Genomic DNA, 26644 nt, shown 5'->3' with positions numbered 1-26644 from the left:
AATTGCTTTTGGATGTGCAAGTTCTGCTCTGTTGTTTAAAAATATTCATAATTTAAAACCCATTCCTGGTTGTTGATGCAAGTCTGGAATATCTACTAATGTCTAACACAAAGGAACAGTGAAGAATCTTAGCGACTATGTTCTTTTGAATGCACAAGTGTAGGCTATGTGTTTAGAGATAATTCAAACACACATGCAAATATAAAATAGTAATTGGCAGGCATAAGAAAGATTATCACTTTCTTGGACTAAGGAGACTCACTAATGGACGAGGAAGGGGAACCTTCTCAGTTTGAACTCAGTGAGTCACTAAGCAATGAGATTCTCAACTCCTGATGAATGTATTCCCTTCTTGCTGTCTTCTCTTTAAGCTTGCCATGGAGTAGATGATTCATCTGTCGTTGGATTAAAGTATTTGCTTCTTGGTGCCATACACAAATGTCTAGGGAACTCAGAAGATGCTGTTCAGGTAAACTGTTCACGTGGTGTCATAGCTAAGAAAACTGAACTATGAAAAACTACATGTGGGCTTGTGAATGAGAAAAAGGAAAGTGTTACGCAAAGCCAGTCTCCCATCACAGTGTGAGTTTCATCCACTTTATTAGATGAAGGTCATCCTCTCAGATGCCAGAAGTTGGTGATGGTTCATGTTCGTTTTTAATGTGACTTCAGAGCCTTTGAATATTTCTTCACCTATGGGCTCCTTTTCTGGCATTATCTGTTTATCAAAGATGACCGTCTCAAGTGGTGGAAGAGGAAGTGAGGAGGCAGACAGTTTTGTTTGTTCATTCTAATAACATCTGTATTACTTTCAGTTCTTTCAGCGAGCTGTCAAAGATGAGTTATGTCGGCAGAATAACTTATACGTTCAGCCATATGCTTGCTATGAACTTGGCTGTCTTCTATTAGACAAACCAGAGGTAAGATCTTGCCTATTTTCTTAAATAACGTTCATCAGCAAAACTGTGGAAGTGAACAGGCACAAAACATCCTTCATTTAAAACAAGTTGGTTTTTTGTTTTGTTTTGTTTTCCTTGATTCCACACGGGATGAATCCAAGAAGCTACTAATCCTATATTACTGTGTTGAAGGAGGTAATCTATTCCCTGGAGTTACAAAGAGAAACATAGCTTTTTGAACAAAAATTCATTTGAGGCAAAATCATTGTCTTTTTTTTAGAGTTATAATATGATTATAATATATTATAATCATTATAATATGATGTAATGTGGTTTATTCAGATGAATACAGAATTTCATTGTGATCCTAGTGCTATCCTTTATCTTTAGTGTATGATACCAATTAAGTTACTTAACCATATACTTTGTTCCTAATCTGTAAAACAAGATAAAAAATACCTGCCTTTCCAATTTAATAAAGACTGTAGTGAGAATAAATGAGGATGATGTGTAGGATTACTTAAAATTTTTTAGAATACCTTGTAAATTTGATGGATTATTAAGATGTATATTTAAGCACAATGGCACAGTTTTTAAAAAACAGAATTTCAACAGTGCTGGATTTGCTTAATACCTTCTTTTAGAAGCTCAGTTACATAATATTGACTATATAAAATTCTAGGTTTCAATACATTCAAGTCAGCTTTCAAATATATGGATTTTTTTAAAAGTTGAGCTAAATCAACAGAAATATTCTAGCCTAATCCTTAAATATGTCACCTATCTTGCCAAAGATAAGGCTTTTAATTGATAAGCCTTCTCATTTGAAATTCTAATTTTACCAAAAGAGAAAATGCAGTTTTTATGAATTTTGGTAGAAATTTCTAATGCCATATTCTTTAAGAAAATTTTTACTCTTAATGCAACCTAGAATACATATACATAAAATACAACAAGTATGATTTATCTCTTGAAAAATGAAGCTGATTGTTCTCAATTAGTATTGCCTTCAAAAAGAGATCTAGCTTACTGACTTCCAATAAACTTAAATTATCAAATTTAGATTGTTTAGTAGGGTCTTAAACTGTTTTAACTCTTTTAGTTGTTTATAGAATAATACTTAAAATTATGAAAAATTATCAAGTAATTCCTTGATGTAAATAAACATCATTATATTAAAGAAAAATTGAGTCATTATGCTTGAATGAGCAGTTGACTCCCCTCTAGGTCACCATAAATTGTTGGAATTAACAAGTCTTCTATTATAACATTTTCTGCTTGAGTACATAAACACAGGTGTTAAGAGATAATGTGTTTTTCTTATATTCATAGACTGTAGGAAGAGGCAGAACTCTCCTCCTTCAAGCAAAGGTAAAAATGCCCCAAAATCCCCAGTCTCTCTTTTTCCAGTGACCTTGTCCTCTGTGTGTACTCTGGAGCCTGAATTCAAGAGGTTTTGTGAAACGATTGTCCTGGTTGATAATATTTCTGGAGGGGGAAGTCATAACTGAATCAGGAGGAAGTCATAACTGAATGAGTGAGCAGTTGATTTTTAAGTAAAATTACACAAAAAATTCCGATGAAATTGCTCATCATGCTTTATAGAAACTCTTCTTGTTTGAGTGGGAAAATAACTGTTGATTTCACAACTGTGTTCTTAAGAAGTTTAGCAGTAACTTCCACTGAGCCCAGCATCAGACTACTGTCTTAGGAATAACATGAGGGAAATTTTCCAAAGACAGCATTTAATAACATTCAGTTGACATTTTAAAAACAGATAAGAATTTGATGTTTGGGGAATTGAAAAAAAAAAAAAGTGAATGTGAAGCCATTATTAGGTGCGTAAGGAGTTTTACTGTGGGAAGCAGACAGTGCCGTGTGATTAATACCGTAGTAGCACCGACAGCTTAGCTAATAGTCTCTCTCTCTGGTCTTGCAGGAGGATTTCTCTGGCTACGACTTTGAAAACAGGTTGCATGTCCGCATTCATGCTGCTCTGGCCTCAATGAGGGAACTGGTCCCTCAGTGACAGACCCCAAGTTCCTGCTGTGTCCTTCCCCAACACAGGTTCTGCACTTTAAAAGCAGAGCACACCGCTCTTATGAAGATCAGCTTTTCTTCGAAAACCACCTGGACCCAGGACACGTTTCCTCAGTTAGGCTGATGTATTCAAGATCTCCTCTTTTAAACACATAGCTTAAAAAAGAAAAGTGATGATGATGGTAGTGATAATAACTAACCACCTGGGGAGAGGGTTAAGTGACCTTGTTCAAACATTTTAGTTTTGTGATTTATTATTTTTAAAATAAAAGTAAACTAAATATTCAACCTGCGATCTTGTAGGAATGCATACCTGAAGCACACATCTGACTGGGTAACACAAAGTACCTGTAAAATTATTAACAGTATCACAACATAGTATTTATATTGTGTTTTGAAAAAATAGCAGTGCTTTCCAGTTTTACTTTATCCTCAAACTATTCCTGTGAATAATAGCACAGATATTCTAATCTCCATTGTCCAGAAAATGAGACTCAGGCACAAGAAAGCGAATTGACTTATTCCAATTAATTATTCCTCTTATTATAGAGTCTTGAATAGAATGCAGGTCTCCTGACCACAGACCAAATAATTCTTTTATTGTAAAAACAAATATGTTAATAACCCAGAATTCCAAGTTTTCCTTATTAAAAAAAAAATACTTCTCAGCTGAAGTTGTGTCATCAAAATATTTATCTCCAGATTGTCTACAAAAATGTTTCAAAGGACAAACACTTTTTTCCCTTTGAAAGCCAGCAACATGAAAGCAAATAGAAGATAGTTTTACAGCCCAAAGTATAGCTGTTTTGCTAATGTATTAGAAGACCTAGACTACAGACAGGATTAATAACACCTACATTATAGGTGTTTCCCTTCCTTTGTAATTAATTGTCTAGTTTCCAAGTTTTGGAACTTTTTCAGCAAATTGCATGAAAAGGCTGTTCTTGAAAGCGCACAGATTTTTTTGCCTCAAAGTATTTGCTGGTGAGGGATTTGCTGGGCTGTCTGTTGCCAGGATTTAATCATTTTCCCCTTAGCTCAGGTTATTGATATTGTAAATAGACTTCAAAGTTATTTTTTAATCCTTTGTTGCTAATTTTTATTGTCATTGAATTTACCTCTTTGTTCAGTACTGCATACCTGTATTTTCAAAGAATCTAAATACCTCAGTCATTTTAAAATTTATTTCATCATTGTGTGGCTAACCTGGATCAATCTTAAGGGTAGTTATTTTTAAAATTTTCAGTGCCCTATAGAATATCCTCTTGGAGTGTCATTTAATTTACATATCGTTTTAGCTGAAGTATGATCTCATAGAACATCAGCAGTTTTAATATTTCACTTCAAAACAAACATGGGAGGGGCAGCTACAGCTTTGGCAGCTTCAATCTACTTAATCAGGTTTTGAGGGAATAATAGTTTCTTTTAAAAAAATGCTTGCTCTTCACTGACTTTGGCTGAACTTGCTTCATGTTTTTTCACTTACAAAGTGCTTATTAACGTTGACTTTCTTTCTAGTGGGACTGCTGCATGGGTTTTAGATGCTAGCCAGAGAGAAAAGATGCTACGTACTTTCATGAACGGGAAGATCCAGGAGCCAGGTAGATGCCTTCTGAAGGGGAAAATTGGTGTCTAAAAGTTTTAGATACCTGGTTTGAAGGAAAGAATGTTATGAATCTTTAAAATATGGCTCTCGCCATTTTCATGTCCTTTTGGTTATAGTTTATATGGCAAATTTCTCACTTATGATTGTGGAGCGTTCGGAATCATGAAGTTCTTGCTCCAGTATTCATACTTATTTGAATTTTCAGATCAGGTATTGTTCAAGCTACTTACTATTCAGTAGTAAAAGATTACATAAGGCTCCATACTTTTCTGCTTTAACTGCTTTAAAACTTTTTGTTTTTCCAGAGAGATCTCAGGATTTCAAATAAATCTGTGTTCAGTTCACTTCACTGAATACACATGATTGCAACACTGCTCAGTGAGTCGTCTCTACTAGTCCGTTTATAGATCTGTTTATAAACTGTCTCTGCTGGGTTTGATGCAGGATAGCCCTGGTGGTTTATCTGGAACCTGGTGGTAGAGCTCTGAGAGGGGGTAGACAGTGGTTCTAAAAATACTAAAATAACAAAACTGTGCTGAGTACACAAAGCCATTAGATTCACTGAAATCTGAGTACAGTATTGAGTGGAGTAATTTATAACAGTCTGGCCTGCGTGCCATGACTTACCCAACCTTTGAGTTACTGTTACCTGCCTGGAAACCTAGTTTGGTGTAAATTGCTCTTTACCCCTCTCTGATGAAGAAAATAATCAATAATCATGTTTGCATCTGTGTGTGCTTTTTTAATGTTGGCATCATTCCTTCCCCTTTTCCTGTTTTGGAGGCTGTCAAGTGGACCTTCTAATTTATAAGTGTCAGATATATTTTTGTATTAGATTGTGCCTATGATGAGAGAAATCTCTAATGTATATTTTCTGTACTTGGAACACAATTATAATCTGACACACTTGGAGGCATGGTCTAGTAATAATAATATGTACCTCTGTGATTAATGTATTTAAGATTTTACTTTTATTGGGATAGGTATCTTTTTGATTTTAGCACATGATAGCTAAGTAAAGAATTATTACTTTCAGATGTCACAGAAAATTAGAATATTTATTGTCCCATATTGTGTAAGTCAATTATTTAGAGAATTTGCATTTTTATCTTTCTGCCAACTAAAATTGAAAGACAGCGTATACATGGTTTTTTAAAACACACACACACACACACACACTCTTTCCTTTGCTATGTAAACTTTCCTAGTTGATTGCTTCCTTAAGCAGATTGTGGTGGCAAGTATTCAAATACGGATCCTTACCTATGAAGATACATGGTCACACAGTCACATTTTGTTTGTTACGTATTTTTTTTTTTTTTTTGGTTTGGATGTTGTTTGTACATTTTATTTACATATTTTTTGGCCCCACCACTTGGCATGTGGGATCTTAGTTCCCTGACCAGGAACTGAACTCATGCCCCATATAGTGGAAGCTCAGAGTCTATCGCTGAGCCACCAGGGTTTTATTTTATAGAAAAAGTATTTTTAGGCCCAGATCCTCTCAAGAAAAGACATAGTTGGGGTGGGGGGAGGCTTGAACTTGAACTTAGGAAGAGGAAATACTTAGAAAATTTAGAAAAGTACAGGGAAGGGAGAACGAGAAAAGGGAAAGTTAGTTCCTAAAAGATGGGCTCCTTCAGTTAAAGTGAGCACAATTCACCCATTTGGCTAACTTGTGAAACTAGCAAGGGGGCTGAGTTCCTAGTTGATCAGGACATTCAATAGAAACAACATACTTGTAGCTTAGATGGACTCTGGAGTGGTTCTCAAGTTGTAGTTTTACAACTACAAAGAGATACTAATTCAATAGATTCTAAGTAGGGCTTGAGAAATCTATGCAGGTCAGGAAGCAACAGTTAGAACTGGACATGGAACAATAGACTGGTTCCAAATAGGAAAAGGAGTACGTCAAGGCTGTATATTGTCACCCTGCTTATTTAATTTATATGCAGAGTACATCTGAGAAATGCTGGGCTGGAGGAAGCACAAGCTGGAATCAAGATTGCCAGGAGAAATCTCAATAACCTCAGATATGCAGATGACACCACCCTATGGCAGAAAGTGAAGAGGATCTAAAAAGCCTCTTGATGAAAGTGAAAGAGGAGAGTGAAAAAGTTGGCCTAAAGCTCAACATTTAGAAAACTAAGATAATGGCATCCAGTCTCGTCACTTCATGGCAAATAGATGGGGAAACAGTGGCTGACTTTATTTTGGGGGGCTCAAAAATCACTGCAGATGGTGATTGCAGCCATGAAATTAAAGGACAGTTACTCCTTGGAAGGAAAGTTATGACCAACCTAGACAGCATATTAAAAAGAAGAGACATTGCTTTGTCCACAAAGGTCTGTCTAGTCAAGGCTCTGGTTTTTCCAGCAGTCATGTATGGATGTGAGAGTTGGACTATAAAGAAAGCTGAGCACTGAAGAATTGATGCTTTTGAACTATGGTGTTGGAGAAGACTCTTGAGAGTCCCTTGGACTGCAAGGAGGTCCAACCAGTCCATCCTAAAGCAGATCAGTCCTGGGTGTTCATTGGAAGGACTGATGTTGAAGCTGAAACTCCAATACTTTGGCCACCTGATGCAGAGAGCTGACTCATTGGAAAAGACCCTGATGCTGGGAAAGATTGAGGGCAGGAGGAGAAGGGGACGACAGAGGATGAGATGGTTGGATGGCATCACCGACTCAATGGACATGGGTTTGGGTAGACTCTGGGAGTTGGTGATGGACAGGGAGGCCTGGTGTGGTGCAGTTCATGGGGTCGCAAAGAATCAGACATGACTGAGCGACTGAACTGAAGTAGGGCTTAGGAAGACCTTTTTAACAGACTCCTAGGATAAGGCTAATGCAGATAGAATACACTAGAGAGAGATGGCCCTAGGTTATCATCTTTTGGTAAGTAGTAAATCAGAGAGTCAACTGTATGGCAGAGTTATACATATTATGGGGCTGCTGGAAAAAATGCTTCTAACCCTTTGGTTTTCTAAAGTAGGAGATTGCTGAGCTGAGTTTTAGAGGAGGAGAAAGATGCAGTCATGTGAAAATGACGGCTGGAAAGATGTCTCAGGCCTTGGACCTGATGAGCAAAGGCACAGAGTGACAAACGGCACGTGTCTTCAGGTCCAGTCTCTCGAGGGTCAATGGAAACCAGATGGTAAGATGAGATAGTTGCACAGGTCACAGCAAGAACCATGGACTTCTATGGAGTAAGGATTTGCAGCAGGGAGGGACGGGAAGCAATGAAGAACAAAGTAGGTTTGGATTTTAGTTAGATCCCCAGTGACTGAGAGAGATGAACACAAGGACAAGAAGATTGTAAAGCCACATCAGATCCCTAGGAGTTCTAGAAATCAAGCAGCACATAGAGGTTTTAAAATTTGTTAGGTGCTTTTGCTGTAACAGTTTGCTTTTCAGAGGAACTTGGACAGAACTTCCACATTGCAGAAATGTGGAAAAGTATATAGGCTTGCCTTCTGTGTTGCCGATTTAGCACAGTACATAACACCTAATCCGTGTTCAAGGTGACCGACCAAGTTTGGTTAGGCGACATAAGCATATGTCCCTCATTCCAAAAGTCACCATAAATGAGATATCTAATGTTTGTACTTGGGGTTCTTAGCCCAGAGTCATTACACTTTTGATAATTAAATATATTATAAACTAAACAAGTGGAAAGGAATCGTCCACTTTCATTTCACTTTTACTTACACTACAAAGTCAGGGGGAGGGGGGGCGAGGAGACAGCGATGAGAACCAAAAAGTGTACCACCTGCAGATCTATCATCACACTCAAGTCACACTAAAAGAGCATTTCTTCTTTTAAAACGTAATATTCATAAGAAGGGGCTTGTCTGCCACATAATAGGCACTCAGTAATAGGTAATGGACAAATTAATATCCTCATAAAGTGGTGTGTGCAGCATAGATGTAGGCCAGGGTTTTAACATCGCTTGTTACTGCAACGTGCTCTGGTAGTCTTCATTTTTTTCTCAAGTTAAAAAGTTTTGTCGGATATATGCCCTGATGATGTTATTTAATCGTTGATTTACAGTGATTCTTGTTGCTTTTTAAACGTGTGGAAATGGATTACAACGAAGGCTGCTTGGAATTTGACCATCATGACTCCGATGGTATAAATGCCCAGGACAAACATTAGAGCCCGAACGGGGTAAAAAAGCAGAGAGGGTATTTGAAGGAGTCAGTTTCACTTGGGTAAAAGGGAGCTAAAGTTACACACAGTCCTTATGGACTTGCAACCTGCAGCTGATGGTATGGTTTGCGAAGGATATACCATGCCTGAAGTATTGCAAGATCCGGAATTACGAGAAACAGGAAGATTCAGGATCAATGCCAGATTCTCTTTCAGCAGGCATGTGTCTTGAGAGGAGTGCTGTGCTGCATCCTATTATTGTACCAGTGTGTGTTGTGTACATCGGCAGAGTTTTTTTTTTTTCAAAAAGGTGAGTAGAGAGCAGCAGAATAAGGGGGACGAGGGGAGAGTAGTGTGATGCAGTGACAGCCACACAAAACTGCCGTAAATCTGTTTTCTTCGAAGCTAGACCCAAAATGGAGAGCCTGTTACGGCATGGAGACTCCTGTTTCCTATGCTCCTGTGTATTCTGCTAGAAAAGGCAAAAACACTCCTCCCTGCTCCGAGGAGTTCCGACCTTTGTCTCTCTCGGCTTCCCATTGGCTGTGGCCGCTAAACTCCCGCCTCCTCCCGCGCCCGTTCAGAGCTTCAGGGAGGGCGGGGCTTTGTGACGTAGGCCTGACGTCCCCCAGGGGTATAAAAGACCCTGCAGGGAGCGCCGTCTCCTCCAGGAGCCGCCGGCAAGGGGGCACGGAGGAAGCTCAGTAGAGCGTAGCCGAAAAGGAGAAGGTGGGGCGATTCTGGAGGAAAGCCCCCCCCGCCCCCACCCCCTTGCGGCTTGGCGGCCGTTAGGCCCTCGAGGCCTCTAGAGCGCGGTGTGGTTGCTGGAAGGTTCCTCTAGCGTCAGGAGAGTGGGAGGCTTGCGCGGAGGGGCGGGCCCACATCCGCCAGTGAGGCGGTCAGCGCCCTTGGGGCGGACTTGGGGGTCCGGGGTCCGGGTCGGCAGGTCCGCCACCGCCAAAGTAGTCGATGTGGAATTGGGACGCCTGCTCACCCAGGTCTCTCTGCCCTTTCCACCAAACCAACCAAACGGCAAAAACGAGCACCCTGCACAGTCTTTAGGGAGTGAGTGGTGGGTACCCTTGACGAACTGTGGCTCCGAAGCCCCCTACTCTCGCATCTTCAGCCAGAGGCGCGCCGTTCCTATTCAGGCGTTACTCCTCTGTCGGGGTAGGGGTTGTAAAATTTGTTGGTTTTAGACAAATACTGGTCAAATACCAGTTTGGGGAGAACTAATAAGCTGTCATTTTACACAACCCTCAACGGCCCTATGTGTGACTTTACCCGGTGATATAGGTACGATCCGTGTCACGGTCATTTCTCATCTTCAGGACGATTCTTTGTAAGGCACTGCATCGCAGGACGCACAATCCTTGGTCCTGGGGCGCTAAATACCCCGCATATTCGCGTGTGGTGGGGTGGGGGTGCTCTCCTCACAGTTGGTAGCACCAAGTGCTGACTATAGTTAGCTGTCGGGGTTCCTGGTAAGCCACTTTGAAACTCACACTGGGGTGCACAGGATATTCTTTAAAAAATACATATATATGAAATGTACATGTGTCATCCATTTAATTACTATGTCCCTTAACATTCAGCATGTGGGCCTGCCAGAGATGCACCACTAGTTATTTTAAAGATGGTTTAATTCAGTGAAGCTCCTGTTAGATGAAACTCTTAATAGTAAGTTTTCATTAGGGGCTTGAATACAGTATTCTTAATTATGTTCTCAAAGAGTTTGCTTTGGCCAAAACATTTTTTTTTCTTGACCTTTGGTGCTATGCCACATTCAGTTCAGTTCAGTTGCTCAGTCGTGTCCGACTCTGACCCCGTGAATCCCAGCACGCCAGGCCTCCCTGTCCATCACCAACTCCCGGAGTTCACTCAAACTCACGTTCATCGAGTCGGTGATGCCCTCCAGCCATCTCATCCTCCGTCGTCCCCTTCTCCTCTTGCCCCCAATCCCTCCCAGCATCAGAGTCTTTTCCAATGAGTCAACTCTTCACATGAGGTGGCCAAAGTACTGGAGCTTCAGCTTCAGCATCATTCCTTCCAAAGAACACCCAGGGCTGATCTCTGTGGATCTCCTTGCAGTCCAAGGGACTCTCAAGGGTCTTCTCCAACACCACAGTTCAAAAGCATCAATTCTTCAGCACATTAGTTGCTTTTTATTAGAGGCTGGCCCCTTGTATAATGGCTATAACTGAACTGTGTCACTTACTCTATGAAACTCATTATTCTATTTACTACAGAGATATTGTTGAGGACCTGGTACATGATTACACTGTTCTCTTTATGAGGACCCATAGGAGAAATTTCTCCTGGGACTCATTGTCCAGAATAGCTGTGATTCTCCCAAGCATCTGATTTGTTTTTTAATCTCAGGAAACCTGATCATTTAACTCTTTATGATGTGATGGCTTCTAGGTAATTCAGAAGGCTGATCTGACAATCCATCTCTAGTGTAGGACCTAAGGTTTGTATTGGGATACTAACTTTACCTGTGGCTTAATCCTATTTTTCCTACCATAATTTTCCTCTTAACTACTGAACTGAGTTCCTTAAATATTTTATTGTTCTTTATGAGTATTCATAAGCCTTCTTAAAAGTTTTTAGAATGAAACAAAACACACACACACACTGACACAAGTTTAGGGTAGCAACCTCTGCAGCTTAGAGTTACACAGTAAAGGCTATGCAATGCCCTTGGTACCACTTAAAAATCCAGAAAGCCAAGAGAAGGGAGAGAGGAAAACTAAGGTAGAGGTCAAGGGAAGATAGAAAAGAATGGATGGTGGTGGCTGGTATAATACCACAAGTAACTAATTTTAAAAACAAAGCTAAAATATATACACTTAAGGATGATCAGTGTGTCTGAGGATATACTTAGGAAAGTGCGGGGAAAATATTTTCTTGTAGAAATTTAATTTGTAATAACTCTATTTGATGAATGTACAGAAAAGCCAGTTCCCATGTGGTTTGGAAGGATGTTTCTTAGGCATAGATAAATGAGCTTAATTTATCTTTCTTGAAATTCTACTGCACAAAATACTTACTGAATTTTGTAAAAATAGGTTTTGTCTGGTTTTTGATCTTTGTTTTTAGTATCATTCTGGTGTTTCTGGCAGGGCTTTTCCCATGGATTTCTTTAACAGTACTCGATTGCTCATCTGCACATGATATGTTGTTGGTAGTATGGTTCTTTTTTTATTTTTCAAACTACCATTAAACAGTTTTTCTTGAATAAATACCTAGAAATCTGCACTAAAACTAATAATTTTAATAGATTTATTCTTAGAAACTATAGTTAACTCGTAACATTTTCAATAGTAAACTTCCATACTATTTATAAGACTGTTTTTCTTCATTGTAGTTGAGATTACAGACATCCCACCAGCATGATTTCTTCAAAGCCCAGACTTGTCGTACCTTATGGCCTCAAGACTCTGCTTGAGGGAGTTAGCAGAGCCATACTCAAAACCAATCCACCAAACATCACCCAGTTCGCAGCAGTTTATTTCAGAGAACTTATTCTCTTTAGAGAAGGTTTGTTACTGCTTTAGATTATACATTTGTTGCTTTGAACAAGAAAGTATTTTAAATTGGGAATTTTATGTATCTCATTTCCTGTTCTTATTTCTTCAGGACGTCCTTGTCTGGATATAAAAGATCTGGTTAAACAATTTCATCAGATTAAAGGTAAGTGCCATAAGTAGTAATAGTTTCATAAAAACCTAGTTATGAATTACTGTATCATGCCTAACATATGCTCCAACTTAAGAATGATATAAATACTGTTTAAATAATTACACTGATGTTTAATCACACTGATGCTTTATTTTTATTACTGAATCAGTTTTTCTTTAAGAAATCTGACACTTTGCAGGAAACCCTCAACTTTTGTTGGTACCATGAGATCTAGAAGGAAGGGTGTGTAAACCCTTTCCAGTATGCCATCTTTGAACTGAATTTTGTAGTGGTAAAGACTCAAATTATAATGAGACACATTACTTAGGAATGTTGTGTATTCTCTTCTTGGAAGATTATTTTAATAGAAAAGGTTAGTCACATTTGTTTTTCACCTCCCCATGATGCTTTAAACTGCAGTCCATCTTGGAGGACAGGGCAGCAATTAGGTGTCATTAAACATACTTTTCATAGACAATTCAGATAAATTTTCCATATTACGTGGTCTCTGGCCTGTCTTTGCGATGTGAGGCTGTATATATCTGCTTACAGGAAAAAGTTGTTTTATATATATGTGTGTAAATGTCTATCTTATGTGAACATAACAATGGAACTGAGGATGGATGAACAGTGAGGAAATCAGAAGGGGAAAAATGTAAAAGGCAAAGTTTACATGATGAACATTTGGAAAGATCAATGAGCAAAAGAGTCTGTATTAGTTAAATCCCAAGAACAGGCACACGTCTAAAAGAATTGTAAGAAAAAGCTTTTGGAAGAATTCTGTGGAGAAAATGGTGACGAAATAACTAAATAATGCTCCATTGGCTGACCAACATTTTGGAGTGACCATAGAGAAAAAAGGTAGGAACAGTGAGTTACATCCATGTTTATTCTCTGCTACTGATATTAATAGATAACTTAGCCAAGATAGGGAGAAATTAGGGATAAAACCTAGGAAAATGTAAAAATCCTGAGGGCTTGGACCTACAGTGAAAGAGACACCCAAAACAGAAAACAAGATTAGGAATCTCAAGAGTCAGCATTTCACAGGGTAGGGGAGTGAGTCGCCACTCAAATAGGAACGTTTTTATGTATCTTATTTCCTGTCTAGTCTGGCTGCTTCCCTGCAGGGTCCTGATGGTGTTCTCAGCTTACCATGGGAAACAGGTCTGGGATTTGCTTATAACCTTGAGGCTTCTAGGTGGCACCAGTGGTCAAGAACCTGTCTGCCAGTGCAGGAGATGTAAGAGACACAGGTTTGATCCCCGGGTTAGGAAGACCTTCTGGAGGAGAGACAGCAGGCAAAGTTGTTACGGCCTTTCTACTAGTTTATACCAGGAGCTGTTTGAGAGGACTGGCTGTGCAGGCTGGCTATGTTTGAGAATGGTGATAAAGTCAGTGAATCTTCATGGTGGCAGGTAACTAAGTGGTAGCCTTTGAGACTAACTTGTTTACTGAAGAGTTTATCCACCATTCAATTTAGGATATGGACTAAAGGGATGGATTTTGGTCCAGCAGGGATTAACATCTTTGAATCTCAGGTTCAAAATAAACAGACTGAACTAATGGAGCAGCTGTACTTCTGATGGAGGTTAAGGGGTAAGAGACACTGCTCTTTCTCTTCTAGAAACTATAGATATCAAGGAAATTGACAGAGCATGTACAGATAATCCTGGAAGCAAGCTCACAGTATGGCTGTAGAGACAGATTGCTCTTTAGACAGCAGAGCAAAAACAAATGTTGCTTATTCTAGTTTACCAGAGAGCGGGGGAAGGTAACACGAAGGTATGACCAGAAAAGTTCAATGTTACAGTCCAGTATCGATGTCTGCCTTTTATTGTCATCCCAAATGGCTTAATGGACTTCTTCATTATTATATATAGAATGCATAAATAATAAGGCCCTATTGTATAGCACAGGGAAGTATATTCAGTATTCTGTGATAAGCCACAATGGAAAATATAAAAATAGGTATATATGTAACTCAGTCACTTTGCTGTACAGCAGAAATTAACACCACATTGTAAATCAACTATACCTCTATTTAAAAAAAGACAACACCAGTTATTAAGACTTAATTATGTGGGGAAGAGCTAAATTGCCATCCCTAATGCACTGGTGTCCACTCATCTCCCAGATACCAGATGTATCCCCCAAAGTTATTTCCAAACTGGAGAGTTTGCTGCCTAGCAGCATTACTACCAAGCTGCCTGTACGCATGGCAAGTATGGTGATAGCTATGTCCTGTACAGACCGTTTGGTTCCAACACTTCAATCTGGGATTTTTCCTAGAAGGACCCCACTGTTGGTAGGCCTTGTCACAGGACCAGTACTGTTTACCTATCGCCCCACCGCCTTCAGAATTTCACGCAGAGTCAGGTGATGGAGAGAAAAGAACCAGATATGGGAGCAAACGTTTCTCACTTCTGTCATTTCTCATCTTTTCTCCCATTTTCCAGAGCCTGCCTCTATCCAGCCTCCACTCTAGCAAGTTTTTCACCCACGTGTGCTCATTCGCAAAGCTGCTCATGTAAAACCCTCTTTTGGATCCTCTTGACTTTTCTGCCATTTGATTAAAGAGGTCTCACTATGTATGAATCAGTGAGAGCGTTTCTGTGTGTCAGTCTTCTCAGGAGAATTTCCTCACTAATCTGCATGAGTCATTGAGGGGACTTGAGAAACTCAGGCACTATTTTAAGGCAAAACAGTTGTGTCAAGTTCTACCACTTAGTATATCTAGGAAAAGAAAGAAGGAGAATAGAATTTATTGACTACCTGTTTTGTCCTAGGCAAAAAAGTATGTTTTGTCAATTAAGACAACTGTATAAAATAGGTGACATCCTACAGTTTTACTCAAGAGAAATCTGATGCTTGGGAGTGAGTTGGTAACTTGTAAGTTTCTAAAATACTATTTGGTAGAGTTGGGATCTAAACTTAGATCTTCTTAGTAGCATGAAGATTTTCCTAGTAGTATGACTCTCTTTCCACAGTAGCCAGAGTAACATACCAGTAACATTCCTCTAGAAAAAAACTTTAATTTTTGAACTTGGAGCAAAATCTCAATTCTCTTTTCCCACATTATCTCCCACTTTTCACTTCTTCCTCCTGTCAGCTTCTTGTATGGAGCCTACAGCCCAGATTATACTAATTCTGACCTTGCCACCACTCCATGAAGAGGGCTGTGGTCTCTCCATCAGAGTGGCACCTTCCATCCTCCTAAGCCTAATTGAGTCTAGTTTCCGATGTTATTCCTGTCTTGACTTCCAACAGAGGCAGGAGATAGCCACTACTTTGGAAGAATCAAGAAGGCCTAGGCCACCAAGGTCCCTAACCGAGTTAGCCTGTTAACGAACTATTCTAACTGATTCTGGTCGGATGTTCTTGGTGTGGCCATAGAGTAGTAATTAGAGTCATGAACTGCTGCTGATCACTGAGCCCAATTTCAATTTTTATGTAGCATCACAGTAGTTATGTGTACCATTAAATATTGTTTTATGTAGTCATATTAGATATAATAATGTCTCCAGTTTCTTAAGCCCAATTCTATCTTTATGCCTTATAGAATTCATTACACATACTTGTAGCTTATCCACCTTTATTAAACAAAAAAGGAATCTCTATTTCAGGACTATCCATACCAAATTTTATGAGGCTTGGGTGTTCACTCTACATTTCTGGGCAGTATTTTCAAGTAAGGCTATACTGATTTCCTAAACAGAGATGAGTATTGTGTCAGAAGGAGTCTTTCATTTCTTGAAATTATGTGTTTGCCTAGGCAGGGTGGTAATTTGTACTAAGATAAGAATTTCATTAAGTTAAAAAACTGGAATGATTATCTGGCGATGTTGTTGGGAGTGGGGCTTAGGTCCTTCATGCTGTAATGCTGTGGTAAGATTAAGTATTTTGGTAGTAGTCTATACTAAAGAACGGAGAAGGCAATGGCACCCTACTCTAGTACTCTTGCCTGGAAAATCCCATGGACAGAGGAGCCTGGTAGGCTGCAGTCCATGGGGTCGCAAAGAGTCGGACACGACTGAGCGACTTCACTTTCACTTTTCACTTTCATGCACTGGAGAAGGAAATGGCAACCCACTCCAGTGTTCTTGCCTGGAGAATCCCAGGGATGGGGGAGCCTGGTGGGCTGCTGTCTATGGGGTTGCACAGAGTCGGACACGACTGAGGCAACTTAACAGCAGCTATACTAAAGATGGCAAATAAATCACTAGGAAAAAGGGTATAGTTGAGAATTGGGGTCAGATTGTCAAGACTAGGGACAGAAATACAGGGTCAGGATTAAGAGAGGAGAATGCTGGGCTGAGAAGCAGATAAGGAAAGCCATGCAAGCCAGGACAGCAAACCAGATGAGGTCAGGAACACAAGGAGAGGTCAGTATAAGAAGCAAGACCATCCTGGGCCTCATAAGCTAAGCATCTGACTCTGCTGGCCAGACACTTTGATAGCTCCCTGTCAATCCCAACTCTTCAGTGTTGTAGGTATATTTCTAAAAGATAATAAATTAGTATACCCCGGGTTTAGATTACCTCTATTTTTTCCTATTTGCTCTGTTGATCTCTACCCATTGAAGCATTAATTTGCTTTAGGGAAAAGGCAAATAGAGTCTGCAGCAAAGAATCCATTACTCGGTTCATAATTAAAAGGCTAAAACTTTGGAGTTGTATAGGAGCCTGTTTTTGTTGAGAGATTTTCTTGGAATTTTCAAAGGTGTTTTAAGACCTAGTGTTAACAGAATCAAGTTTTTACTTTAGATAAACCATAGAGGAGGCAGGAGAAAAGACAGGCTCAAAGGCCATTTCCTGCTGCATAGGAGAGGGAAATAGAAAGTCCTTGACAGTGGGATTGTGGTGCATGAGAAATGCCAGCTGAGGCAAACTGGCGATAAGGTAGGTAGAATTTCTGATCCGAATTCCCTGAGACCCAAGCAGGTGGCTTGTTCTCTGCATTCTTGTGCTGCCTAGAGAATGCATGCTCCTCAGAAGCTCACTGGGTAGCTCACTGGTAGCATGGTGCTGCATTGAGCACGTCACATGCTACATTCAAATCCTACACTATAACTGTCATGACCAGACCTTCAGTAAATATTGGCTGAATAAACCAACTGCATTTATGCACTGGATTGAAATACTGGAGGTCTTTCTCAGGTAGGCCTGGGAGAATATTTGTTTCCTATGGTCTGTCTGGCTTTTCGTGCATCCAAATGTGTTTAGATGTCTCAGAGTCCTGACTAGCAAGTAATCCAGATGGGAAAACTGAAGTGACTCAACCCTGCAGAGAGCTAAGTGCAGAATGTCCAAGCTGGGACTAAAATACTGTCAACTGGTCCTTAATTGCTAAAGACAACCAAATTATGAAGAATATCTTAGTCCTTCAGTGAAATAAGCACACAGGCCACACTTTCCACGAAGTAGAAGCGTGAGTAGTAAATACAGTGGAGTCAGAGAGCAGCATCCAGGTAGTATGCATTACGCTTCTACCTAGGTAACTAAGAGGCAGCAGAAAAGCACAGTGTGTGGGTCAGAGCCAGAGCTCAACCACAAGAGTTCACAAAACTTGAGCCCCATATTCACCATGGTAGCATTTTTCAAATTCATGTGCAGGAAAAGAGACCAAGCAGAAACTGGAAGTCACTCCAGGAAGAGAAAACAGCAGCAGAGTTTGGGGCTCCTGACGAGGCTGGGATCTAGACGACAGTACCAGAGAGGAGGCATTTGTGGAGAAGTGTTTCCCAAAAGTCTGCAAAGATACTTTCTTTGGTTATTTTGCCAACTCCTAAGGTGCTCATGTGTGGACTCTAAGGTTTGAGAAGGCTTAGCAGAGAACAGCTGCTGGAAGACTGAAAGCTAAGTAGGATTTTCACAAGTGGTACAGTGTTGGGGGGAGGCTTTGGAGTTTAGACTCAGCCAAAATGAAGAGACTTCTGGAAACTGGCAATTCAGTTGAGACCCCAGGAACATCACAGACTGGGAGTAAGACAATGTGCTAGGAGTAAGAACAAAGTGTAATATACCTACTTTGACAAAATATAAAAGGAAGTCTCAGGAGGATCATATTTGCCATTATTAGAACAAGATAATTAAAAGATAGAAAGCATGGATGAAAAGCTGGAGAACTTCCAACAGAGTAAGGCTCTAAAAACAACAACAACAGTTATTCTTATTAAACAGCTTTACTAGCAGAAGACAAAATTGGAAACTAAAAAACAGGGTAGTAGAAAATACCCAAATTGAAGCAAGAAGAAAAACAAGAGGACAGAGGGTAAGACATGTGTGGGACATGATCAAAAGGAGGGAAAAATGTGTAATTACAGTCAAAGGAGGAGAAAAGAGAGTAGATGAAAAAGTGGCGGAGAATTATCTAAGGCTGACTGATAGACATCAACTTACAGATTCAAAAAGTTTGAACACACGGCAGCATAAGGACAAAGAAAACGACACCTCAGTACATCATGGTCAGATTGCTGAAAGAGACAAAACCATGAGAACAGGAAGAGTAAAAAGGCATATTACTTTCAGGAGAATAATCGGACAAACAGCAGATTTCTTAACAGAAACTACAGAAGCCAAAAGACAATGAAATGACATCTCTAAAGTGCTGAAAGCAAAAATCTGCCAACCTAGAATGAATATATATATGCAGTGAATACATCCTTTAAAAATGAAAGAATACATTCTCAGGCAGACAAAAGCTAAGGTTACAAGTCAGCAATCTTTGGAATTGTTAAACAGACCTTTAAAACATTAGAATGTTTTACCTTCTGTAGTAATAGATAAACAGAAACTCAGTATAAATTCAAGTTACATATGTATAACTCATATGTATATATTTGTTAACATTCTCTTATGTATTCTAAACCAAACCTAGTGGTTAACCTAGTGCTTTACGTTTCAAAACCATTATTATAGCTTAAGGCATTTGATCTCAATGTGATGAAATATGACGTGTGTGTGTGTATATATATATAGACATATAGTATAATGGGGAAAAACATCCTGCATCTTATAACCAGATTAAGAAATAGCCAACTAATTTTAATCAAAGCGGATTTAAAGATAGGTTTATAATTTTTAATTTGATATTACATTTCAAAACTTTTAAAATAAGTGTTGATTTATTCTTTCCCCATTTATACATGATTCATCGTTTATAGAGTAACTTTTAGGTGAATGATTCTATTTAATCTCTACAAAGACTCAAGATCGTACAGACTAGGAGGCTGAAGCTCAGAACCATTGGCTTGGCCATTAAATCTATTCAGTCAGGACTGAGATCCAGACTCTCATGTACCTTTTTACAATGAGAAGTTGTGGGGAAGGCAGCAATGTCATAAATCCTCTGATGAGTTGTCATGATTCATAATTATATAATGCTTTACCTTTCCCACTCCAGTATTCTTGCCTGGAGAACGCCACGGACAGAGGAGCCCAGTGGGCTACAGTCCATAAGGTCACAAAGAGTCAGACACGACTGTGAGCTACTAACACTTACCTTTCCGGAACGGTGATTAACAGGGGACTTCCAAAGGCAAAAATAAGTGTAAGGATTAGTCTTAGATTTTTCAGGAATGATAAGCCTGTTTTAAAAGGGCACATGGCCTTCCCACAGTTGCTGAATTCCTGTAAGTGACATCTCCGACGGGTCCCATGCAGGCGATCTATGGACTTCAGTGATCCAATCTCAAAGCTGGTTGTGTTCTTGACAATGCTCATGGTAAATAAACGACTGCCAACTTTGGGATTGGAAGTCCCCATGAGGGAAAAGAGAGTTGCTGGCATAGAGTTGGTAGGTGAGTCTAGAGAGGAGTGGGCTTGGGTTTCATGGTGGCAGTGGGCGTCCTGACCTTGCCGTTGCCTTAAGGGTGGACTTGGGTGTCCGGCTGGAGGAGTCTGGGATTCCAGACACAGGAAGTTCACACTCATACGCCCTTTGTGAAAGATGGAAGCAGGGTAGAAGTCCTATGTCAACACCAAATAGAGGGCTCCTTCCTACCACTGGCTCAAAACTGACCACAGATAGAAAGCAGAGATCAGCTGCCATGGATGACCCACAGGAACAGTGAGAAAGGACCACCTGGGTCAGCGAGTCCCTGCCTGGCATCATCGATGAGAAACAGCAGGCTGCCCCCAGGGGCAAGAGTGTGGCAGAAGGGGCTGAGGGAGAACACTCAGGGCCAGGACTTAAACCCCAAGCACCTATTTCTTTACCATGAAGACTCGTTTCCAAAGTTTTGACTTGAAGCAAATATATTCTCCTGAGGCAAATTTAACTTTTCTTGCTGATTTCATGACATTAGGGAAATGCTTCTCCAAAGAGGTAATCCTGAGTAAAGTAGGCAGATGTGAAAACGTTTGAGTCCTGACTCAGGTGGTTAGACAAACGTGAGTGACAAGCACAATGTTGAGTCCAGAACATGATTTCACAGCAGTTTTCCAGCTCTGGGAGTTTCTGTATGTCATCAGTTGACTTGAGCTTGTGAGCCATGGTTATTTTCTTCCCCTCCAAGGACTCGCTGAGGCCCTCTTCCAGAGCTCTTTCTGCTGCTCTTGTCTGGGTCAGTGCTTCGGCCGCATCAGCCCACCTCGCCAGCAGGTGCTAGCATGTTTAGATAAGAATACATGACATTTCCTAATGTAAAAATATGCTATGGTAGCCCAGTTTTACAGTTTAGTAAATTGAACTTTATATACCAGTTTTCTTAGAGAATGCCTTTTAATATGACAGCATGTGTTTCATTTAAGTTATGAAGTGTTTTTTCCTTTCCCCAGTTTTCTGTGGAAGTTTGGATCAGGAGATTTTTTTCAGGGGTGTTTTCAGCTGATTTTTAGGCAGAGTTATGATCCAGCTGAAGGTGGTATCTGATTATTAGCTTTTGTCACTGTGCTACTTTAAGTAGTCCTTTATTTCTAAGGTAATGAACTGAGGTCTCTCTTCGGTAGATAAGGACAGGGGAGTTTCACTGCCCACACTTAAGTTACAGACGTTGGACAGTGAAACAGAACTTTCAAGGTTGCGTACATGACGACTTTGGTATGCTCAACCTGTGCTTCCTTTAAAATTCCTTTTTTGAGGACTATGTACTTACTAACTCATTTGACCTTCATTTTTAGTGGAGAAATGGTCGGAAGGAGCGGCCCAAGAGAAGAAAGCAGAATGTGTGAGAGAACCAGAAAGAACGTCTACCATTTCCCTAGAGCCTAAACGGATGGAGAAATCGACGGACACCGAGGAGGATAACATAGCAGCGCCGCTGTTCAGCAGCAAAACCACTCAGTTCCCGTCAGTCCAGGCTGACCTGTCCCCAGAGCCTGAGGATGCAGGTGAAGCACTCCGGGGCCCATCCAAACCGACCACCCCTAAGAACGCCACCCCACCATCGTCACCGTTGCCAGCAGCCGTCACTTCCGAGTTTGCCTATGTCCCTGCGGACCCCGCCCAGTTTGCTGCTCAGATGTTAGGTAATGTTCCATCTGTTCATTCTGATCAATCTGAAATTTTAATGGTGGATGTGGCAACAAGTATGCCTGGTATTTCCGAGGAGACGCTGAGCTCGAAGGCTGCTGAAGAGAACGTGGTGGCCCCTCCTAGTGTGTGTTCTGGCAAGCTGGTAGCAGAGCAGGTTGTGAGCGAAAAATCTGTCCATGTACGTGTGGGCAGTAAGGCTGAATCACCAACGGCTTCCTCATCCCCCTTGCAGGGTGAACAAGAACCTCCTGCTTGTGACCATGCTTCTGAGGTCCCTTTGCAGGCTGACATTGAGGTGACATCCACCATGCACATAGCTTCTATCTATAATGATGAGCCTGTAATCGAAGGAGTTACTTATGTTGAGCAGTTACCAGAACAAATAGTTATCCCCTTCTCTGATCACGTTGCTCGTCTTAAAGGCAAGGAGCAGTCACCACCACACAGTCCCATACTTGTAGTAGGCAAAACAGCCTCACGCGGGTCTGAAAAATCTGTGGGTTCCGCAAAATTTGTGCAGTTGGAGAGTACAAAATATGACTCCTCAGTCCATGTGGAGGCAGACGGCTCTACCAAAGCAGTGAGCTCTGAGAAATCTATGCACCTTGAAGTGGAGATCTTTGCGCTGGCCCCTGGCAGTGCTGGGCAGGAGTCCGGGGAAAACCCTGCGTCCCAGGAGACGGAGGTCAAACCCGCGCGCTCAGGGTCCGTAAGATCATCTAGTGGCCCCCAACCTCCTGTTCCAGAAGGTCTTTATGAACCAGAAATGGAACCAGAACGGGACGCAGCACCTTCCAACGAGGTTTGATGGAGCCAGGTAAGAAAATTACTTACAAAATTAAAAACTACACTTCTGGTGACATCTCTATTTCAGGTGACCATCTAGGTAGGCTCCCTGCAGACTGGTCAGAAGTCTTTCAATAGTACTGAAAATGCCAAACCTATTTAAATAAAGGCTTTGTTGTATTTGAGATTTTACTCTCATGAGATGAGTGATTTTAAAGTGACATAACCACTGCTTGGCCTCAAAATTTGGTCATCGAGTGCTCTTCTGTTGTTTGGACATACTGTGTCGCGAAAGATGTTCGAACCTGTTGTCAGGCACAAATGTGTTCATGTGATCTGGTTACAGCTACTGCAAAACTGTAATCACGGAGTGTTGGTTTGAAATTTCTCACTCGTGAACGTAAACGTGAAAGACAACAATGCATTTACCTAGGTGGTGGCGTTGGAAACATGGAAGAAATGGTGGTGTGTTTGACTGCTTTCGCGCTGAGGGAGAGCTCTGCAAGCTGGTCTGGGGGGCTGGTTGAGCACTGCCGTCTTGCCTGGGGGCTTCTCGCAGCGGAGGGAGCAGCTTCATAGCCAGATGGAAAGGGGAAAGGTCAAGGTGAAGTTCTGTCCCCCAGGGGAGCGGGGTGGTAGCGGCAGCAGGAAGGATGGACGTGTCAAGGCTGGCTGGCTTCCATCGTTACCCCAACAGGAGCCTAAATCAACCTGCTTGCTTGGCTGCTGAACTATCACTACCGCTCTCCTGTGACACAGACGCACATCTGACCTCCCATCTCGGTCTAGTTAATGGCCTTCAGTCCACCCGCCCTCCTACTTCATTCAGACGAGTGCCGCGATGCTTCTCCCTTGAGGTAGGTGGGACGTGCAGGAACCAACAGCCCCCCATTCCTTTTGCAGAAGCTCTCTCAATCATGACTCTTACCAGAGTCAGAATGATAAAGAGGTGTTACCACAGCAGGTGTTTAGAGATGAAATTGTCTGGCAGTGTGACGGGGACTCTGCACAGCTGGAAAGGCAGGGGGCAGCATTGGAGCGTAGCCTGTGGGGGCTGGCATTACACTTGTGGCCTAGGCAGCACTTCATCCCAAGTTACTGTTCTCAAGTGGCTTAACTGCTTCCAAAGCACTAAAGGTATTTCACAGACACCTGACGACTTCGCTTGTGCTTATCTTTAATTAGCTTCCAGAGGGGTCAGTTTCAGGAGCCTGAAAATGTAGCTTAATCGTGTGCATAGTGTCGTCTTCTTTTCTGAAGGAGGAAGAAAAAAAAAAACTGCACAAAGGCTATATGTTGCTCTTCTGTCCCATCTTCTGGGACTCAGTTCTCCACACCAGCACTGGCTTCAAGTAGACAACTCTAACCTGACATGATAGCATCCTTGGTGGAAGTGAATGGATAACACCCCAAGACCTTTTTTTTTTCTTTCCTTAAAGAGCCACTGAGAGAACATGCAGCCTTCTACTGCCACCTAGGACCTATAATTTCAAGCCTCGCCTAAGCCCGAGCAGTGCTCTAGATTATGAGTCCTAGATTATGTGGTGTTTTGTGTATGGTGACCAACTGGCAGGCGACGACAGTGCCTGCAAAGGGCCCGAGATAACTGATTATGTGATCAAAAGATGCCACCTAAGTGCTGAGTGCTGATTTCTTCTGTAAAGAGAAGAATCACTATGCAGATGCATTAACACTTTTTCCAGTGGCTTCACACGCTCTTCAGTTGATTCTTTTGGTGGAGCTGGAAGTGCTGACTCATTTCCTGAGGACCCTGGAGAAGCCAGGTCTAAAGTTCCTGGAAACAGCAGCTTAGAATGAGACTGCTCCTCAGCCACAACCCTAGTGTCCCCGCCACTCGCTATCAAAACACTGTTCTCATTTTCCAACTGTAGAGAATCTCTCTTCTTTCACATTACCAAACACAATTTATTTAGCCCTCTCTATAGCATGCTTTATGGCACATATTACTACAGCTGTTTGTTTATATGTAAAAAAAAAAAATTTAAGACATTTCTGTGCATAGCGCGTGATACAGAGACCAAACCTTTAACGCCTGCAAATTTTTTTTTTTTTTGTAGCGATAGCAGCAAGCGAAGCAGGACAACCACCACCATATTCTAACATGTGGACCCTTTATTGTCTAACTGATATGAATCAACAAAGCCGCCCATCACCGCCACCTGTACCTGGGCCTTTCCCCCAGGCGACCCTCTATCTTTCTAATCCTAAGGATCCACAGTTTCTGCAGCATCCACCGAAAGTTACTTCTCCAACTTATGTGATGATGGACGACAGCAAGAAGACCAGTGCCCCGCCTTTTATTTTAGTGGGCTCAAATGTTCAGGAAGCACAGGATTGGAAGCCTGTTCCTGGACATGCTGTTGTTTCCCAGTCAGAGGCCGTGAAGAGATATGCCACAGTGCAAGTGCCCATTGCTCTTCCTGCAGATCAGAAATTCCAGAAACACGTCCCCACCCCCCAGAATGCTAGTCCTCCTCCAAGTGGACAAGATGTGCCCAGACCAAAAAGCCCAGTTTTTCTTTCTGTTGCTTTCCCGGTAGAAGATGTAGCCAAAAAAGGTTCAGGATCTGGTGACAAACGTTCTCCCTTTGGAAGTTACGGTATTGCTGGAGAAATAACCGTGACTACTGCCCATGTTCGCAGAGCAGAAACTTAAAACTGGCAGGTAAATTCTCCTCCTCGTGTACCTGGGCCTTAACACGTTTGTGTGTGTTCTCAGCAATTTGATTTGTTGGCCTGTAGACAAAGGTACTTTAAGACAGCTGAATGCATGCCTCCCTGACGCCCAGTTACTACTCGGTGCGTGGCAGGCACATGGCACCAGGGACGCTCACCAAGGCTGTGGTGTCAGACGTGCACCAGTCAACCAACTCGTTTACCCTGGAATGCCTAGTCCTTTGTCTAGCCCTACAGAAGATGCCAAGGCGATGGAGTCACAGAAAGACAGTCTTATGTGGGCATTATAATCTAGTTGGCAGGTTTAAAGGGCGGGAAGGAGCAAGTTGGGCAGTTCTAGAGGGAGCACACTTAGGAGCACTCGGTCCATGTGCTAAGCGGGCTCCCTCGTACAGTGAGTATTCAGAGCAGAACAAAGAGGGTGGAGACACATTAGAGTGCTAAAAAAGCAGCGTTAACTGTAAATAGTTTTATCCTCACAAATCAGTACATTTTTCTTCAACCAGTACTTATTACCACATACAGCGTCAGTCTCTCCTCCCTGACGCGAGCACAGAGGTATTGATGCAGGCCTTTGTCTAATAGATGGGGTGTTCAGGTCCCAGTGTAAACGGACATGTGCCTAGGAGAAGCTGGTCATGCACGGAGCCCCCAGAGTCCAAAGGCAGGAAAGAACAGACGAGAGACCCTTAAGGTGAAGTCAGGTGGGAAGAGGGGACCTGCCTCCCAAATGAAAAGATGGGATTAAGAGTTCAGTGGGAAACCAGAAGACAGACAGCAGCTGAACCCCAGAAGCTCGATGTCAGTTAGAGGCAAGTTCAAGTGCATAATGACTATTTAAGGAGGCACTGTGTTCCAAATACCTTAGGACATTGACTTACTCACACCCTTTGTAGACTTCCAGTGGAACTGTCCAAATGGCTGTCTTGAGCATGAGATGCCAGGATATTTTAGTGCACAGGTAACATTAGTTATGAGCTTAGCAGAGCAGGAGCATAGGACTTGCATTTCTGATCATCCACTCATTTTACATGTTCAGTTGTCTGAGTAAACAATTTACTGTTTACATTATTCCTAACAGATGCCGAAAAGGACATTGTTTGAGTCGACGTTCAAGGTGGAGTCTGCCACCAAGCGTACTATATCAATAAACTTCATGCAAGCATAAAGCCTTGTCATCTTGCTTATTTTGTAACTTAGGGGATATAGAAACAACACAACCAGGTCTTAGGTACACACTGTAAAAAATATGTATTTCCACTCGAGCAGTTTGCTAGCAAGGTTCTCCAGTTAATCATTCCCT

The 26644-nt window shown here is 41.5% G+C and overlaps 2 protein-coding genes across 14 annotated transcripts in view; both read left to right on the top strand.

The window, feature by feature from the left end:
• TTC39C (tetratricopeptide repeat domain 39C) overlaps window positions 1-3227 on the top strand; it is a 103273-nt gene extending 100046 nt beyond the window's left edge. For both annotated transcript variants that reach the window (XM_070778813.1, XM_070778814.1), the window contains 4 exons: window positions 372-469; window positions 816-920; window positions 2232-2270; window positions 2839-3227. In XM_070778813.1, the coding sequence (XP_070634914.1) occupies window positions 372-469; window positions 816-920; window positions 2232-2270; window positions 2839-2928 (332 nt within the window). In that variant the 3' untranslated portion in view covers window positions 2929-3227. The remainder of the gene's footprint in view (window positions 1-371; window positions 470-815; window positions 921-2231; window positions 2271-2838) is intronic.
• Window positions 3228-5446: 2219 nt separating this feature from the next.
• Window positions 5447-26510, top strand: CABYR (calcium binding tyrosine phosphorylation regulated). 12 transcript variants are annotated; one of them, XM_070778819.1, is made up of 6 exons: window positions 9433-9769; window positions 11122-11170; window positions 12068-12240; window positions 12340-12393; window positions 21504-22675; window positions 24723-24857. In XM_070778819.1, the coding sequence occupies exons 3-5, from the start codon at window positions 12093-12095 to the stop codon at window positions 22664-22666; spliced, it is 1365 nt and encodes a 454-aa protein (XP_070634920.1). In that variant the 5' UTR covers window positions 9433-9769; window positions 11122-11170; window positions 12068-12092; the 3' UTR covers window positions 22667-22675; window positions 24723-24857. The 12 variants fall into 12 exon arrangements, with proteins under 12 accessions (XP_019842218.2, XP_070634921.1, XP_070634920.1 ...); XM_019986659.2 differs by lacking the exons at window positions 9433-9769; window positions 11122-11170 and adding an exon at window positions 5447-9007; XM_070778820.1 differs by lacking the exons at window positions 9433-9769; window positions 11122-11170 and adding an exon at window positions 9014-9426.
• Window positions 26511-26644: the final 134 nt, after the last annotated feature.

This window comes from Bos indicus, chromosome 24, assembly GCF_029378745.1.
Source record: "Bos indicus isolate NIAB-ARS_2022 breed Sahiwal x Tharparkar chromosome 24, NIAB-ARS_B.indTharparkar_mat_pri_1.0, whole genome shotgun sequence".
NCBI lineage: Eukaryota > Metazoa > Chordata > Mammalia > Artiodactyla > Bovidae > Bos > Bos indicus.
Note: the sequence above shows the minus strand (reverse complement) of the source record. Positions and strands in the feature narration are given on the sequence as shown.

Coding starts and splice junctions, on each gene's coding strand:
- CABYR (XM_070778816.1), top strand. CDS start 12,093: ATGATTTCTTCAAAGCCCAGACTTGTCGTACCTTATGGCCTCAAGACT. Junction 12,241..12,339: donor ACTTATTCTCTTTAGAGAAG/GTTTGTTACTGC, acceptor TTATTTCTTCAG/GACGTCCTTGTCTGGATATA. Junction 12,394..21,503: donor ACAATTTCATCAGATTAAAG/GTAAGTGCCATA, acceptor CTTCATTTTTAG/TGGAGAAATGGTCGGAAGGA.